Source organism: Centrocercus urophasianus, unplaced genomic scaffold (assembly GCF_019232065.1).
Source record: "Centrocercus urophasianus isolate 14NV4802_14NV808 unplaced genomic scaffold, USGS_Curo_1.0 seq_17, whole genome shotgun sequence".
Lineage (NCBI taxonomy): Eukaryota > Metazoa > Chordata > Aves > Galliformes > Phasianidae > Centrocercus > Centrocercus urophasianus.
The window spans coordinates 7,560,770-7,579,933 of record NW_024884722.1 but is presented as its reverse complement, the minus strand read 5'-3'; the positions used below and the strand labels follow the sequence as shown (position 1 = coordinate 7,579,933).

At 43.7% G+C, this 19,164-nt stretch overlaps 1 protein-coding gene across 11 annotated transcripts in view; it reads right to left on the bottom strand.

Moving 5' to 3' along the window:
• Positions 1–12,622: 12,622 nt before the first annotated feature.
• Positions 12,623–19,164, bottom strand: part of ABLIM1 (actin binding LIM protein 1) — a 128,477-nt gene continuing 121,935 nt past the window's right edge. For all 11 annotated transcript variants that reach the window (XM_042817908.1, XM_042817911.1, XM_042817910.1 and 8 more), the window contains 2 exons: positions 16,596–16,676; positions 12,623–15,293 (listed from right to left, as the gene is read on the bottom strand). In XM_042817908.1, coding sequence (XP_042673842.1) covers positions 15,180–15,293; positions 16,596–16,676 — 195 coding nt within the window. In that variant the 3' untranslated portion in view covers positions 12,623–15,179. The remainder of the gene's footprint in view (positions 15,294–16,595; positions 16,677–19,164) is intronic.

Genomic DNA, 19,164 nt, shown 5'->3' with positions numbered 1-19,164 from the left:
CTCAAAGATGTCCCAGCCCTGCCCTGGGTTGGGTGCCTGCCATCAGATCAGTGCCCAGAGCCCCATCCAACCTGAGCACCCCCAGGGATGGGGCACCCACAGCTCTGGGCAGCACTGCCAGTACCTCACTGCCTCTGTGTAACGAATGTCTTCCTAACTCATAGCCATTCCCCACTGTCCTGTCACTGTCAGACTGTGTAAAAGTCATTCCTCCTCCTGCGTATAAAGCTCCCCTCAAGTACTGGAAGGACACAATGAGATCTCCTCATCTGGATTTAGATTAGGTATTAGTAAGATATTCTTTCCAATGAGGATGATGAGGCCCTGGCAGTGCTGCCCAGAGCTGCGGATGCCCCATCCCTGGAGGTGCTCAGGGCCAGGCAGGGTGGGCCCTGGGCAGCTGGACCTGATGAGTGGCATTGCTGCCCACAGCAGGAAGGTGTAAGGTACCTTCCAACCCAGGCCATTCCATGGCCCCAGAGTTACAACAGGCAATGTACATGGAGACTTCCAGTAGAAATCTTCCAACTCCACAGAAGTTTCAGTTAGGTTTGACTTGTCCCCACACTGACAGCTGAAAACTAACTGCAGTTTTCAAAACCCAGCTCTGCTGCCCTGAGCTTGCAAACTCCTGAGGCGTGCCCATGCCTCCAAGCAGGTGGGTACTCACTCTGAACTCAGAAAGCATAATGAAGGATAATAGCAGTTAAACAAACTAATTAAAGATGATGTGAAGCATCAAGGCAGCAGATACCCGAGATTCCTGTCTTTGGGCCCCTGAGCCCTTACAGCCCTGCTAGTCCCTGTCACCCCTCTCCTGGCTGTGATGAGGACACTGACACTCCGCAGCTTCAAGGGTTTAATAAAATTGGGAAATGTACACAAGGAGCCAATATTCCCAGTGTGGGTGCTGACATCCTGACATTTGCTTCTCTGCCCAGGTAGTGCTCACATTTGTGTGCTGGTTTTCACACTGGAGCTTCTTGGAATCAATCAAGTGACAGCCACCTACCCATGTAGTTCTTGCTTTTTTCCCCCTTGTTATTAGTGATGGTTATTAGTTATAATTAGTATTAGCAATTACTTATTTGTGACAAGCTTTGAGGGCCAAGATCATCCTGTTTGAGTTTTACTTAGGTACTCTGCTGTGGCTTTCAGTGGCTGTGACAGACACCTTTGTCCCAAATTAGTCTTGGTGTACCACATAGATTCTGCCTCTCTGGCCTTGCAGACTCTCATTTTCACACTTCAGCTGGATGTGGAACAGAGAAGCAGTTGAGTACACATGCAGAAGCCTAAGCAAACGCTAAGATTTGCTAAATACTTTGTGCAGAAGCACAATCCCAGTCCTCTACTTTATTTATAGGTGACACTAAATGTTTTTGTTTTTTCCCAGACCTGCACAACACGTTGTCCTGACTGATAAAATCAAAGGCCCTCAAATCAAATACATCCCACGTGAGACCAGCTGCAGGAAATGTCATTGCCAGGTGACTTTACTGCAGAGCTGTGCTAAGAACCCTGCTTACGCACTCAGGAGCTTCTTTCCCCAGGGGTAACATTTATGGGTACTTTCAGCAAATCAGAGCTGTCCTTGCTTCCAGGGAAGCACTGGGAGCCTGGAAGGGCTCAGCCAGTGAGGAAGAGGCCAGAAGAAGCAGGGAGGCAGATGGGTCCTTGCTGGGATAGCGTGGTGGTTGCAAGCAAACCCACGTGGTGGAATAGGATGAGGCTGCTGGACACGAACCCCTCATTTCAGAAGGCCTGCAACCATCCTGTCCATGGGTGACCCCTCTGAGGCCTTCTTGCTTCCCTGTGAAGTGCCTCATGATTTTGGCCATAAAAGAGATGGTCAAATCCTCCCCCAGCTTAAACCAGCCTTACACTGCTGTCACTCTACTGTCTTCTCTCCAGCCATTTCTGATGTTCACCTCGATGTAAGGCAAGAAAATCAGCTCTAACAGAAACATAACCAGAGTTGTTCAGCTGCTTGGATATACAAAAGCTTTGAGGCTGATACATTCCAGCAATGTTTTGGATTCTCTCAAACATTAACTGTTTCAAAAGAGCGTGGCTGGGAAGAGTGGCTGGAGCAAGGGGAGATTTCCCATTAAGGACAGCAGGACCAGATGTCTTTTTGATGAGCTTCTCTTGGCTTCCTATTCTCTGACATTTCCTTTGCAGTTGTTGAGTCCAAACTGCTTCCAGAACAAATCACAGAGAGCATGGATGACTTTCTCTCCCTTGACAGACACAGTACCTAACTTCTAGCCCAAGTGCGAGACATGCTGAGTGGACAGTGTACTCAACAGCCTGGGCATTTGTCCATCCCAGAGCCATTCCTTCCTTATACTTATTTTCCATTGCAGATCCTTGTTTGTCTCCAGGGAAGCCCTCAGCTTTCCTTTCGCAGTGTTAAATACCAGTAAAAGAAGTAAAAAACACTGTTTTCCCCTCCAAACTCCATATGGGGATGCTCCCACCAGTTGGCCTTGCTGGGGATCAATACAATGCATTTCAGCACATAATGCTCACAGTGGAACACGTCTGTAACTTCTCAAAAGTTTCTGATACAGATTCTTGATACATAATTAGCCACTATCTTAGTTTTTGAGGGGATGAGATATCATGGCTTTCAAATATTAGAAACTTCAACTACATGTGTGGATTTTACTGGTAAACCGAAGTGGAGCAGCCTCTCCCAAGTACACAAATAATGTGTGGACTCTCAAGCTGTCAGTGAAGGACTCACTTTGACAGTGCTGACCTTTTAGCATCGTTTGGCACCACCAAAACTGACTTGGTTTTCTCAAAATATGGGAAAACACTAATTTCTACGTCTTGCTACATTTTTGCTGGGATTTTTCTTAAGCCTCCCCCATCATCACCACAGTTCGTGGTCTGATGTCAGCTGTAGGCTCACAGAAGGCGGTTTATTCTGGCATTTTCCCCAAATGAGGTTTTCTTCAGTCCGTCTCCTTAGCCTGAGGCACTTTCACCCAGCCAAAGTCAACAAGCAGGGCACACTGTGGAGGTCAGCGCTGCTGAAGTGGAGAAGGAAGAAGCCTAGAACTTGCATTCCCTGCAGGAGAACACCAACATGCTGCATGTTGTTCCAGAGCTGATCAGGCACTATGGAGGAGTCCAATACCCAGACACCAGGTCAGCTATTAACATTACTTCATGTCTGTCGCACTACCTGGCAAAGTGGAAGCAACCACCAGGTAGCAGATCTCACCTGTGCCAGTGCAATCTTACTTTTTTTTTTTTTTCCTGTGAAAAGAGACTTATTAAGAATCAAGAAGTCAGCTCCAGAAAATACCAAAAGCACAGTTTCCCTTTTCCCACACAGACCAGTGGAATTGAATTTCTGCTGCCTTCCTGACTATCATTAAGCATTCTGTTTAAATAGGCTAGCTTCATGCCATCCATAATGAAGTTATAGTGCATTGCTCTGTTATGAAGGATGAAGCTGTTGTGTCCTACGGGGAGAAAAATCGCTGTAATCCAACTTTCCTTTTGAAAAGGCCTAATGTATCCACATGAGATCTTCTGGCAGAGACAACTGAGAGAATATAAATAGAAGCTTAAAAGAAGAAGGAGGGGAAGGGGAAAATAACTCCGACGGGGCTGAAGAGCTGAAATTCGCAAGTTTAATAGGAAGATGGATGACTGAAGAGCCTGTTCTGTGGCACAATTAGGACTTTATGTAGGCCTTTTTCAATTATTTGTAGCTGACAAAATATCGCACAAAGGCTGTTTCACACTGCAGGCCAGGTGCCCAGAAATGGATTTTTTGGAAGGGGGTAAGGGGATGACACTGAGAATGGCTCAGGGGCACAGGCCACAGGGGTGGCCACAGGCTGCCCCACAGGCGATGGTGCACATCACCCCATATACAAGTGGTAGGAGCAGTGTCCCGCGATGTCCCAGTTTTCCAGGCCCTCACTGCCCTTCCCCAAGGAGCACAGGGCTGCAGCCATCCTTCTAGGTCACAGCAGCGTGCAGTAGAAGATGACACGGTGAGGAGATGTGTAGGTTCTGCTACAGGATGAGGTTTCTGCTAATGGGCAATTCTCAGGTAAGGAAAGTACAGCAAGAGATTTTTTCTCAGTGCCTCTTTGCAGCTTGCCTTTCACTGCATTTCTCACTGGCTACCCACCAAACACTATGGTTGTTACTGCACTGCTTCGTACCACAGCTCAACCAGCAAGGAAGGTTGCTGAAATACCTGCACACATCAGCACACAGCACCTCCAGCACTGAGCAGTGGTGATAAGCAGTAATGGCTTCTGCAGACAACTGCAGACCATGTTCATGAGGAGGCATTTGTTGGCTCCAATGAAGTTGACAACTACTTCATTTTTTCTTTTTTTCAAAAACCTGGCCAGCAAGGGGATTCAATTATTTTTTTTTTCCCCAGGGTGTGGTGATGTAGGAAAAACAGCAAAAGCCACAACGTAAAAATAAAATGCAGTTTTAGATGATTCTGAATATCTGGCTTCCCTCTTCCCCCAGTATCTGCACTCTTAAATGCATCACTGATAGGAGAATTATTCATGTAGTAACATCAATAAATCTTATTTAAAAGTCTTTTATACTGCAATCCTCATTCATCTAGCTGGGACTTCTCTGTAAACGGTAATTAGGGTAAGAGCTAACTGAGATACCGCAGAGTTTGCTCCTGGCAGTCATTTAACATCAGCATGGCATCAAGGCTGTAAAGTAGGCATTTCTCAGCAGCAGTTCATTCATTGTAAAACCTGTTTTTATTATTGGCTTGTCTCCTGTTGCACAGCAATCCCTTCGGTTCAATAAAGACCTCAAAGCATTAGTGTCAATGAATTCCTTGAATGGAGTCAGCTGCATTTTATTTCTTCTGCAGTACATATCCTACATCCAGAAGAGCCAGCCAAGGTAGAACACCGCTTCTGGCAGCTTGAGTGGCCCTATGCAGAAAATTGGTTCTACAACCAATGGTCCTCTCTAGAACCTGGTGCCACAGGGGCTGGGATATCCCAAATAATGGGATAATGAGTAATGGATCTACTCCCAAGTATGGTATGCCAACCTCCAACAGACAGCCTTTGAGTCAGTCTGCTCCTGCCAGACCTGATTTGCCCTTTGGTGTTTCCTCACTATATTGCCCCAGGATGCAGTGTTAATTTGCATTCAGCCCCTCACAATTATGGAAAGCAGGATTTTCAGTAAGAAGAGTTCTACTCTGCAGAGACCACCTTGTCCGAGATGTCTCAGCAGCACTGTCCAGTTTTGGCAAAGACAGTGTAACACCCATCAAGGCAAGCATGCTGAGCAGAGGCCCTGCCTCATCTTCTGGCCTGAATGCTAATCCAGCATAGACTGTATGGGGCTCAGAGCTCAACCCTTTCTCCTTCCACCCCTGCACCCTTCTTAAGGTTGTCATAACCCAGCATGACAGGATGGAGACTCTACTTCAGCAAAGCCCCTTGCAGAGACAGTAATGCAAAGACAATGCACAAGATTCAGAGCTTTCTACATTAACATATACGATGTGAGCCTCAGCCTGCTGTCCCACAGACCCTGCTTCCATTGTCCCCACATTGACTGGAGCCTAACAAGGTAAATGGAAGAAGTAGGCAACAGCTTCTGGCCACACTTGCTGATGCACCGTTCACTCAAAAGCCCTGGCTGGGGTTAACCTGCCTTGCAGACTGGATTGAGTCCGGGGCTGCATCGTGGCTCCCTTTGGCAAAAACAGATTACAGAGATTATAAGGGAAACCTGAAGCCTAGAAAATGTCAGTGACTTGTCCAAGTTCAGAAAGCTACAAGCACTGAACTTATGTCTCCTGACTTGATGTCCAGTCACAAGATGGGGAGGCATATCAAAATGGAAAAAATAGACACGGGAACTAAATCCCTTTGCACTGGAACATGGTCCTGGTCTCCAGCAGCAGCCAGAAAACAGGATAACGCATTAGAACCATGGTTCTTCAAACAGTGCCAGTTTGCCTGTGGCTTACTCTTGTGATGATACAGCCATCTCCTCCAGAGGATTCAAGACAGTGTTACAGTGTTGTTTTTAGTCTGTTTAGTCTTGCTTCCCTTGCTCAGCCTGGGTCAGCAGGTGAAATGCTCCTGGCTTTGCAAATACATCCAAGTCTGGTAGAGTGAACCTCAAAGATCTTGGAAACGATGGTACCTTTCTAAATGACTGCTTAGTAGTAGAAAGTGTGACTGTGCCAATGGGCTGCAGAGCCAAGGGAGGGCCCTCACCTGCCCTCTGACACTGAGCTCAGGATAGGGCGCACACATTATCCCTGTGCTCTAACACTCTCATACCCCACCACCCACTTGTGCCTAACCCTATTCTTTGTGCCAGCACAACTGTTTTGTGAGGCGACTGTGTTTGTCAAAGCAGGGAACCGACTCCATTAAAAAAAACAACCAACAAAGCACAGAACAAAATAAAAAATAAATATTTTTCTAAGCAGGATCAGTTCCCTCATGTCATGGAAAGCGACCCACAAACAGTCCTGCTGACATATCTGATGGCAGGAAGGAGCTGCGAGGGCGTGGGAACACCTTGGGCTGGCTGAGCAGCCCAGTCCTAAGCTTGTGAAACCACAGCCAGAGGAGGGGCTGCCCTGCACTGTCTCGCTCCTCCTTTCCCCCCCAGCCCAAGGCCCCCCGTCACTACCATGGCTACATCCAGCCTGGGACGTACATTTCAATTTGCAGTGTGTATATAAAGGAGAACTGGAAACCATGGCTGTCTGAAACCCACCTGACCTTTGGACGTACAGTGAGCTTCCTGTTCCAGTGCTGCTGGCTCTTTAATCTCCAAGTCCTTAGAAAATAAAAGTAAGCTTATGTGAAAAAATGCTTTGTAATGGGAACAACTTTCCTCTCTCGCCCTCTGACTGAGCCATAGAAAACAGTAAATATCTTTCCCAAGAGTCCTTTCTTACAATAGAAAAATGGCAGGCGAGATTGAAGTTTCATTTCCCAGCCTCAAGACTCAGCAGCGGACAGCAAAAAAAGTGCAGAAAAACAGCGAGGGAAAAAACCCAACTGCTCTTGTTCATTTTGAGATGGGGAGAGAGCTTCTGCGACAGCAGAGCAAGCCACACTCAGGAACTGGGTTTCTTTTTGTGCGTGAGGAAGTGGTCTTGGACTATACACTTGACAGCAAATTAGCACTGACATTTGACTTGTTTTGATCTGAGCTATTTACAGTGCTATTATCTGTGTGTTTTTGACATGCTGTGAAGATTCCCATTGCCAGATGCCTTGGGATGCTGTAGGATGCAGTGCATTCCTCAGCCATTACTCAGGGGTCATAAACCTCACATTATTTGTGGGGAGGAGGGGAGCAGGGAAAAATGGTCTAACAAAATAAAAAAAGAGAAAGAAAGGAAAAGAGAAACCTGGGGGCTGCTGGTGGGGATCTCCATGGTCTGGCTGGCCAGAGATGTCCTAGGGCTGGCACCAGATGGTAACTGCACCTACAAGGAAGGTAGCTGAGAGCTGGGAAGTGGATTTTTCATGAGTGAATTTGAAAAGGAGACTTGATTTTTTTTGTGTGTCTCTGTGGTTGTGAGTGGACAGATCCTAGAAGTACAGGTTGCCCAGAGAAGCTGTGGATGCCCCATTCCTGGAAGTGCTCAAGGTCAGGCTGGCTGGGGCCCAGGGCAGCCTGGTCCGGTGGGAGGTGATCCTCCCCATGGCATGGATGTTCTTCATGGTCCATTCCAATCCAAACCACCCAGTGATCCTCCTCCTCAACTGAGGGCTGCACTCAGATGATCAATGGCCTGGAGCACAATTCTTTCCCAGTCTGAGTTTTTTTAGGATTGATTCCCAATGGCTTCACTTAAAACAGTAACATCACCACACACCCCATCCCCTTTAACAAACAAGCCCAAAGGCCAGTCCTAATGAAGCTCCAGCTCTGGTTGCTCCAGGTCCTGTAACTGCAGGAGGCTCATGCTAATTCAGTGGGGATGTACAGCAGGTCATCTACCAGAGCTGTGTATGCGTGGCTCCTTTCCCAGGGCATAGCTGTGTGCACTAATGAACAAAGTCCCTTAACATTTCCTTATTCTTAGGCCACGGGTGTGCCCAACCCTGCTGTTGCTGCCAGGGTCTGCTGGACACATGGCCATTCAGTGCACCCAGACATGTTTTATGGCCCCATTTCTTGTAATGGCAACTCCACCTGTCTTCTATACCCAGCACAAGGCTAGGCAGATGTAAACAGCAGTTAGGCAAACACCTAATTTAAAATGCTAATACATGGAAACATCATATCAGGGACTAAAATTCTAGCTGAACTCACAGAGGTAGAGAAAGGAAGCTATTCAGGCTGTGAAGATAACGCAACAGTATCACCTACCTGACCTTGCTGCCACTTCTGCTCTTTGTAAACCACCAGCTAACCACACAGCATTAACACTCCTATGTGGTTTGCAGAATAGATATTTTAGTAATACAGTTACCAGAAGCTTGTGTCCATTCTAGAATGTTTGGTCAACTATTTACTGAAGCCATGCACTTTTGTTCATCTGCTTTGGTCTGGACATTTATGTCTCACCTGTATCCTTCCTGAGAGCACAACCTGTTTTCTAAGGAGACTGTGATACAGCTCTGCAAGATGAAAGAAAAAAAAAACACAAATAAATGAGACTACATGAACCCAGCAATTAAGAATAAAGCTTCAAACTTTATTCATTGACTTGAGTACAACAGTGATGCAGATTACAGTGGCACAGGAGTGCAGTATGTGCTGTTTGCAGTATGACAGTTGAAACAGTAATTGTACAGAACAGCAACCCAGCTCAACTGTTCATTATGCATACAAGCAGACTTACAAGACATCGACTCATTTCTACAGGGAGACTCACAGAGAGCTGTCTCACAGATGAGTGGGAAACACAGGGACACTTCCCTGGAACGCTGGTTTGTTTGACATGCAGAGGGAGGAGAAAAGAAAAAATTAAAAACAAAATCCTATCACCAAAATCTACTCTTTTAAAAATAAAATATACCTCTGAAAAAAATTAGTTTCAGTTTCCAAAGCTTAAAAAAAAGTCCCAGATGTAAGGCCCTCTTACAGGAAGAGTTATCAGCAATGACCTAGTCGCACTGCCTGGACAAGACAGACCCAATGGTGATACTCTGAGACTCTTCTGGTCTCGACAGATGAAAAGAGCCTGCCTGCTCCCAAATGTGCAGACATCAGTGAGAGAATCCACTGACCGCAGTGGGTTTGCACTGGGGGACCTGTCAGAGCGCCCACGGGAGCCAGGCACAGCCCGGTAAGGCACCGCTGGGATTTGCTTCTGCTTCTTCAAGACTTTCTACACTTCATTTCCTAATGCCTAGGAGCAAGGTCCTATGGGCTTCAGCCTTACAAGTCCTGGGAGAAGCACTCATATTAACTATAGTGATTTCTGGCATACCAGGTTACGGCTTGCCTTCAGTCATTTCTTTTTACCTCACAAGAAGGATCATGGTGCACGTGGAAGGAGCACCTCTTCACGTGGACAAGCGTTTTTGAGGAAATCATTAGCAGAAATCTATTTCCCTGCTAGAAGCCCTTTGGGCAACAAATAATTTATTTTGCATACAGGCAAACAACATTAATGGCCAATTAGATTCCCACTTCCTGCACTGATGCTCACATTAAAATTAATAACACTTACTCCCTCTACGCAACTGCCAGCATCACATAGCTCCTGCCAGTAGAGTTGCCTCACTAAAATCTCAGCATCTTTGCATTGTAACAGATTTTTTGTTTTCTACTTTATCAAGCACAAAATAGTTGTGTGGGAGAAGTCAGAAGAAAAACTCACCAGCAGGAACGGTCCTGTGACCCACAGCGATAAGAGTGTTTCTACACTAAGAGAAAGGCTCTTCACTCCATAGCAGTGGTGTAAAATCATACCATGTGTTGGCAAGATCACTCCTTCCACATCTACACATTATGACTATGCTGGACTCCAGCAGATATGTTGGCAAAGAACTGGACCATGACCTGGGCCTAAGCAAATGTGAAAGGGGGTTGTGGGACCAAGCCTCAAGAGTCTGCTGGGAAATGACTGGTATTTCAGCACAGATCAGCAGATTTTTTCGCTTCCTGCATGTTTTATGCATTGCTATTATCACTGACTTGAGCAAAGATGCTCATAATCTACAGGTGCTCCAAACTTGACTTCTCCACAGTCTGAAATAGGTAATACAAACTGGCATGCATTTCTTCTAAGTCTGCTAAACACCACTCCAGCAAACTCTGGAGCAATCAAGCTTGGACCAGATGATCACACAATCAGAGTTGTTTGAGTTGGAAGGGACCTTTAAAAGTCACCTGGTCCAACTTCTCTGCAATGAACTGGGGCATCTACAGCTCCATCAGGTGCTCAGTGCCTGGTCCAGCCTCACCTGAAATGTCTCCAGGGATGAGGATCCATCACCTCCCTGGGCAACCTGTTCCAGTGCTTCACCACCCTTACTGTAAAAAACTTCCTTAAACCATATCTAAACCTCCCCTCTTTTACTTTGAAACTCTTGTCCTATCACAACAGACCCTGCTAAAGACTTCGTCCCCTCCTTTCGATACTGAAAGGCTGCTCCCAGGCCTCCCCAGAGACAGTTCCAGCTCTCTCAGCCTGTCCTTGCAGGGGAGGTGTTTGCCTTGGATCACTTCATGGCCCTCCTCTGGATGTGCTCCAACAGGTCCATGTCTCTCCTGTACTGAGGACTTCACATCTGGACACAGTGTTCCAGGTGACATCTCACCAGTGCAGAGTGCAGGGGAAGGACCACCACCCTTGACCTGCTGCTTATCCTTGTGAATCCCTTCCTACTTGGGATATTCTATGATTCTATAGTTATTCCACCTGTCCTCCTCCAGAACTTCATACATCTCCATGTGCTGATATTAGCTGACATGGCAGTGACACTCCAGGAGCAGCAATGGCTTAAAGAAAGGGATTTCATTTCAAAACATGTCTAGTTTCAGACTATTTGCAGCAAGGGAGAGCTTGGGCACTTCAGTGCTAGGCGCAGACAGACTTGGGGCCAGACAAGTTGGTAAGGCGAGTTGACATCTGTCTTGACAGGACTAATAGCATTACTGGAACCACAGAGCTCTCTTGCCTCCACATGCAGCTATTAAGAAACTTCCTGTTTCCCTAGTCTAACCTTTCACAGCACACTGCAGCTATGTGCACGATGCATCACAAACTATGTTTAATGAAAGGCTACTAACCAAACTGAGAACAAAAATGTGTTTCTGAGAGTTATGCCAGTAAAATGTCTCCTAAATGACACCAGCGTGAAATGGTAACAAAAAGAAAATCATGAAGTTCTGTGAGTGAGCTTCACAAGAAATTACTCTTCCAGTTGTACAGAAAGTTTAGGATCCCAGTTTAGGATCCCAAAGAAACTTGGGATGGGACACTGTCAAAGTTGAGATGCTAACATTCAACTCCCTAAACAGAGGCCACAATAGATCACGTAATTTCATTGAGAAACAGCGGACAGTTTAATAATTTCTAAATCTGCTTTCTCAAGTGGGAAAGTGACCTTGCCTCCTGCACACTCCATACGTCACAGAACAAGGCATCTGTAAGTGACAGCCTTCATTACAGACTTACTGCTGCCTATTTAACACAACTAGTTGGAAATTCCAGGTTAACTTCTTGCACAGCATCTCAACTGCATCTGTATATAATTCAGTTTTGCACACGTGTGGTTATTTTGTAATTCCATCCTGCACACCTATTTTTACAGGTCTTTGCTCATCATTCTTAAAGCAGAAGGGGAAAAAACAAGCGATAACCAGTTTTCGGTCCTCTCAGCAGAGACTGTTGACAGCACTGTTTGATAGGACTTCATCAGAAGCTCAGATGCTTTGCAGGAGACAGAAGTACTTGAGTGTGTACTTAAGGCATATTCTTACACACTTAAGTATTTACTGAATTATTTAAAGTCTAGTTACAAAGCTCTATGTTGGATTACAGTATTCAAATTTATCAGCCACAAGGGAACACTGAGAGGGGAATTACAAAGAATCATCTAACAGTGCAGAGCTGCCCAACAAACAATACACTACTGGATTGATACTAGGAAAATGATTCACTGATTACAAAGACAGTTCTCCCCAGGGCTGCATTTCCTTTTTATTAGGTGGGAAGAGCAGATTAAAGTTGAGAAAGTGCTGCAGTGACAACTGCTAAGAGCCCACTGCAAAACACATGCTGGCTGGCTGCAGTGTATTCAGGGTGTGAGATCTTTGGGGTGCGTCTGCTTATAGGTGGCTGGGATAGTTAACAGGAACTAAGCATAGGCATGATACTAATGCTCAGAAAACCCTCGTGGTCTCAATCAGAAGTAAAGCACTGACTATGCTCCACACCAGCAAGATATGAACCAGCACCAGCCCAAAAATCCACTTAGGAGATTAATTGTATCTGCAGCATCTAAGCTGGCTTCTCTTCATTCCAACCCATGCTGCAACTGCAACTTTAAATTCTCAGCTGATAAGGCAGACACAAATTATCTTGTCATTTTTCAAAGGGTGGAGGAATGGGTTCTTTTCTTTTTTTCTCTCTGTTTTTTTTTTTTTTTTTTTTTGGAGGAAGAGAGAAGACAACCTGCCTTAGTCATCTCTGAAATGACTGGGTAGGATATTCACATACACTGTTCAACACCTAAAGCTGAGGGCTGGCAGCTCACATCTGTGACAGCAGTCTTCGTATCAGAAAGGTCTGTTGTCAAGGTGACCTGAGATACCTACAAAGCTCACTGTGTTTGGGTGGCAGCAGCGCAGCATCACCTATAGGATACGAATTGGTAAAGTTTAGAGAATTTGAATACTTCAAATGATCAAATCCAAGTGTTCTTCTCAACATAAGGCCACAATTTGCAGGTAACGTACACTGAATTTTGGAGACTAGTGCTCACAAAGCTTATGACCGTAAAATGGATGAGGTTTCAGCTATCACTCAAAAATGCATCTCTAACTGCCAGTGCTCCTCGCTCCCATTTGTTTCCCAGTGTTCCTCTAAAGCCATTTCAGATGCTTGTTCTGAAATACGAAGTAAAAAATGTTGAACTGATCCTTGCTGTAATCTCAGTGAAGTCCAGATAGCCAAGCCACACTCAGCTGTGTGGTACAGTGTTCAGTGGGGACCTGTGTTCAGTGGGGACAATGCTGCCAGGTCTGCATGTGAGAACATTCTCAATCACACCCCTTGGACCCACCATTCACTTAGCTCCAGAGCATGGAGCACATGAACCACAGTGACCTGCTCTAGCAGGACCACCTATACCAGCAAAGATGGGGCAGGATTGGGCAGTCCTGCACATTTCATGGTGAAATGCCATTTGGTGACATACAGAACTCAACACAGTGGTAGTGAACCTCACAACTACGTGGGACTGTTTCCTCTTCCTGACTTCCAGATATTAACTCTAATGTCTAATGTAACAGAAAATACAAAGGTTCTGACGTCTCCAGTGCCGAAAGTTTCTGCATTAAGAATGAAACCTTGATATTCTTTGACAGACACAGAACCTAAATGACTTTCTCCAATACTAGGAGATGGTCATTAGTGCAGTTTGCATTGGCAGTTAAGCATCAAGAAGAGAAAAAGCTGATGCTGCAGCCACAATGCATTCATTCAGTTACTTTGGTGCTCGTGTCCTTCTCTGTACAGGACCTGCCCAGAAGCAGTTAAGATATATATATATATATATATATATATATATATAGGCAGTTATTTTTCAAGCTGCAATATAGTGGAAGAAGACTGAAAGCAATAAAAAGTTCAACGCAGCTCAGAAACCACCTTGCATGATTTCTCTGTCTTCATAAACCAAGTCAGGCACAAAGGGAAATAAAAATAACCAAGGCTGGAGCTTTGAAGCTTCAAGAGAGGGGAAAAAAAAAAAAAAAAAGATACTGCACCTTCTTTCCCAAGCAGAAGTGAAAAACTACTTTAACTAAAAAGGGATGCTTGGCCCCATGCACTGTGCCATACTGACAACAGCAACTGCAATTTAATCAAATAACCTCTATTGGCAGAGCACGGCACCTTGGTGGTACCTTTTAATTCATAAACATTCCTCCTAAAGAGGGATGATAATTTATGTTGACTTGCAGAGAACCACCTTCCCTGCTGATGTAAAATCCACTGCAGTCTAAGGAGCTGTACCTAGTAATTAATTACTAGAAAGGAGTCTGTCCAAAATCTCTGGGTGTGAACCAGGGCACACTTAAAAAAGCATTTTCTCACTCTATCATTCCCACCTTCAGCTACCCATCTGTTGGACTAAATTACAAGAAAACTCTTCTCCATCATTCCCATTACTCAGGTGATCTTACATTATTTGACTGGTTAAGCTCCAGCCTTATTAATTCAAGCAGAAAGTGTGGAAGAGGGAAGACCGACAACAGACACAGCAATTCACTTCCTACATCCTAGCAAATATATACAAGTACAAGGAGTCCGCTTTCTGAGAATTCAACTGGTATGCATGTAGGTGAGCAAAGTGCCCACCTTTGCAGATAGTATCACACAAAGATGCAGTTTCAAAAGACTGCCGGTGAAGAAACAGTTGTGTGAAAGACTGGACGTGACCATATGGATGTGTTACAAAGGGCTTCTCCTTCACTATGGAGTATCTGTCTTTCTCTCCATATATACACATATATACACATACATACACAGATGAGTAGATATAAATACATGTGCGCACACACACAAACACACATACATATATATATATTATATATATATATATATTTTTCTTTTCCAGTTCTTGGAGTGGTTACAACTACTTTAGTCTACAAGGCATCCTAAGGGCACTTCCTGGCTCTAGCAATAAAGTTCCATCTTGTTATGGAGAGAAGTAAAGGGAATATCACTGAGGGAGAAGAAAAGTTTCCTATCTTGTATATTTATCATGTAAAAGGCCGACGCCTCTGAAAATTATCATTGTTGTTTCTGAGCCCAGATATTTTCTCCCTGTGTTGCAGGAGGGCAAAGGTTCATCTTGTTCAATTGCTGTGTGTAGAGATGCCACTACGCGGTTTTCCCTTTTTGATGGGTAAGTGGATGCTTCCAAATAGTTTGGATTGCAGGATACAACATCCTACACGTCATTTTTAGTTGTTTGTTTAAAGGGAGATTAAAAGAGTTTTGCTTTTTTCTTCATGTCGTTGCGTCTCCAGAGAGGTAACTTGTCAAACTCCTGTATCGTCATGCCAAATATCTCTTGGAAAACTTCAGGTGCTAAGTGACGCTTTAAAAAAAGAAAAAAAAAGAGGGGGGGAAGAAAAGGCAACGGTCAGTCAAAGCTGAAAAAGATGCAATGGGAGACAGGAGTGCCGTAAGGGATTTCATGTCACTCTAGATGCCACTGCAAGATCTAGCGATAGAAGCTTGATGAAATACCGAAACACGTATCCAAGTTGTAATGAACCTGGATTCTCAGTGCACCAATAACATTTTGCTGTTTGTAACCTCATCCGAAAGGTTACAAAGGGGATCAGAAGAACTATTTCAGTTGATGAATGAGCAAGACAGAATAAACAAGTCTGAAGTTACCCAACATGCAGTGATAGATAACAGAAAAGAAATAGCACTTGCATGCCCCTCTCCAGGCTTTAGCTAGTCATCGCTATTCACACAGGGAAGTGCAGGCTCTGGGTTTAGGTGAGCTTTGTTGAAGGGCTGCAGGTTGAACGTGCCACGCTGCAAACTTTGAGAAGGAAGACATCTGGCCAGACCAACTGCCCAGCACATTTCTCTACAACAACTGAAACATGTCTTGTGTGAGTTACCTCTGTTATTCCTCTGCCCTAGAGTGCACTGGACAGAGAAAGTCCCTCCTCCTGGTGTTAACATAACACCACCTTGAATTTCCATTAGCTAGATACATGATTGCTATCTACAAATGTAAATCAGTGGATACTCACCCGAGTTGTCATGCCTTCTTTCATGCATCTCCACAAGATTAATTAACTAGAAGTAGCCTAAACATCCCCCACCAAGGAATTTCATTGGGCTGCTTATGTGTAACCCACAGATTGGTGGACAACTTTTATTTGTTAGTAGAGATTTAAATCCTCATGTTTTTGCATAATGAGTCACTCTAACACTTACCAACGAATCAGAGAAAGTTAGACTTTGGATTCTCAAAGGTGGTTGGTACTGACACTTCACTAAGAAAGGATGCAGGCCCAGACAGAGCTTTGCCCCACTCTGACATGGGTCCTATGACTGTGAAATGCTTGACCAATTTCGGTCTTTTTTACCAATTTGCAAGTATGAAAATAATTGCTTGAAAAATAAGGGGGTTGTGAACAGCTCTGCCCAGGAGCAGGGAGACAGAGGCATTCCTGCTCAGAGATGTGTGACTCCTGGCCTAGCACCACTTGCTGAGAAGCTGCTGCTTCCTCCTCGTCTGATTCCTTCTTCACCATTTACTGCTGAGAAATCTTGTTAGTCTAACAAGGACCCACACGTTAGTGTTTGAGCTTTCAAGTGTCCAACAACAAACAACTTCAGCAGGAAAAAGCATTTAGGAACTTGCTTCTCTTACCTCCAGCCTGGTTCTGTCTACATCTTTTAGTATTTTATTTCGCCCTCTGTTGGTCACCATGAGTATTTCATATGGAAAAATCTGTTAACAATGTATAAAAAGGGGAAAAAAGAGAGGTATTTACATTTCAAAACAAAAAGAACACAACGTGTCTTATTTTCATAGCCACGCAAACATTCTTTTTCCTTTTCAACGAAAATTACAGCATTTCTTTTTTGAAAGATGCATGAAAGACAGGCCAATCTGGACAAAGCAAGAACTTGTTCAGTATCAATGTCAAACTGCCTCACACATTTGAGGTTCTGTGTACACTGATTTTTATAGTGCACATAATATATTAGCTGGCTTTGTTAAGACAGAATTCTGTCTATTCAATATACTTTCTCATCTAGCAATGTACAAATTTTAGGGATTATTAAGATACGTAGATTTGGCACTCATTGGTCTGGCTGATGGTTGCCAAAACGGACAGCTCTAAGAAAACAAATTCAGAGGACTCTTAAAAATACATGAACATACATCTGACAGTCCATCTGAAGGAACAGTAACTCTGAAAAAGCAAGATATTCATTAGTGGGGGCTACTGCATTCAACAAAATTCATCAAAGGATTTTCTTTGCTTGTTTGGACAGTTAAAGAACATACGTACATGGACTAAAGAGATGTTTTTGTAGACATATTCATCTTACACATCTTCATCTGCTTCAGAAGAGCATCTGTCCCGTACATCTCCCATTACATTTCCCTTGATTTCCCTCTACATTTCAAATAACATCCAGAGCTTATACAAATCAACTACTGCCAACAATTAATTCCTGGATGCATAAATGATTTAATTTTTCTTCTGCTTGTACAGGTTCTAAGTTCGAAGTAAAGTGTTTAAAGTCAGTGGGTCTCAGATCAGTTTAATGCAACAGAAACAATGATGCTTAAAAAGGATTTCAGAAAACCATATAGATTAAAATCATTCCTGGCAAACAAAACTGTTTTAGCCAGATACTTGCCCACTGAATGAAATCACCAAAACTCTCCTGGACAAATAGCTTATTTATAATAAAATTCTATTAATTATTTTAACAACAGAAGAAATTCCACCAAATCAGGTTCTGGGTAGTACTAAGCAATTAAGTTAATTCCACTGTAAACGATTACGCCAATGAAATGCAATAAATAAGATTCAGGCACCAATGAACACACCACGGAGTTTATTGTAAGTAATAATAATTTAAGTAATGTGTGCTTACATACCAGCTTTAAGATAGGATTCTTAGGAGACTCTGACATTGTCACAATGGTACAATTAAGTCTATACTTTGAATTACATTGTTTATGTTCAATAGTGGAAATGGCTACCATATACAGCATTAAAGGAAACTGAAATGCAACTCTTCAAAATACTTAAACAGGCAGAGTTTAAGTCAAGGTCTATGGTCATAAGTACATTTTATATTCAGGTATTCACAGTAAGGTATGTTAGGATGCACAAATTCTGTCCCTTCTGGTGAACCGCTTGGTAAGATTTGGGCTTTCTGAAATTTACTAATTTTCACTTCCCAGGTGTTTCAGGCTGACACTGAGTTGGCTTTTTTCACTTCATAGAATCACAGAATGGCTTGGTTTAGAAGAGACCTTGAAGGTCACCTAGTAGCCACTTGATCAGGTTTAAATTACTGTTGGATCATTGACATGAACAGAACTGCCACTTAGCATAACCTCAGGGACTGGCATAACCTTTTTAAACATCAACAGAAAGTGACCTGTACTCTCATGAACATTCCCACAAATTTTATCATTAGTAGTATGACAGAATTTGTAACCCACCACAAAATTCCAAATAACAGGATGCATTAATGGCAGTGAGGGCTGTAAGAAATGCTATTGCACTGAAAAAAGAAATCATTTGGAATAAAAAGCATAATCTCAGAAGTCAGGGATGTTCTCAAGGTCTATACTTACATAGTATATAAAAACATTTGTTCACGTATACTGCACTAGGGTCTCAGCTCATAAAGCTAAGGTTATTGCCTTCTACAATTTGTCTGGGGGTCACCTGGAAGCACAAGCAGTAATCTGGTTTGCATATAAAGCTCCTCACTTAACTGCAGCAATGCTGATCCTTGCAACTCTGGGAAAACCATGATTTCTCAGAAGGTTCACCAGCCACAGAGAAAGTTGCAAGACTTAGAGCACAGCACTGGCTGAAGCCTTTCTGTAGATTATGTTCATTTTTGACTCAGCCACCTCTAGACACAGCAGCAAAAGCATTTTTATCTATACCTTAACTCATATTCAGCTGATATTACCTCTTTTTCCCAACAAATTTTGTAACAAAGTTCTTATATAGGGAATTCTTATATAGGGAACTAAACATTATATAATATTTCAGGCACCATTAGCCTCAAACCAGAGATCTGTGTTGAGCCTCAGCCATGTGTTGTGAGCCATAATATCCTGTGTCACTTTTCAAACATAACAGATCCAAGACTTCGCAATCAAGTGTGGTCTGCTATTTTGGCTACTGAAAGCTTGACAGAGAACTAGCTATTTACTGAGCCCTTCAGTATCTTCA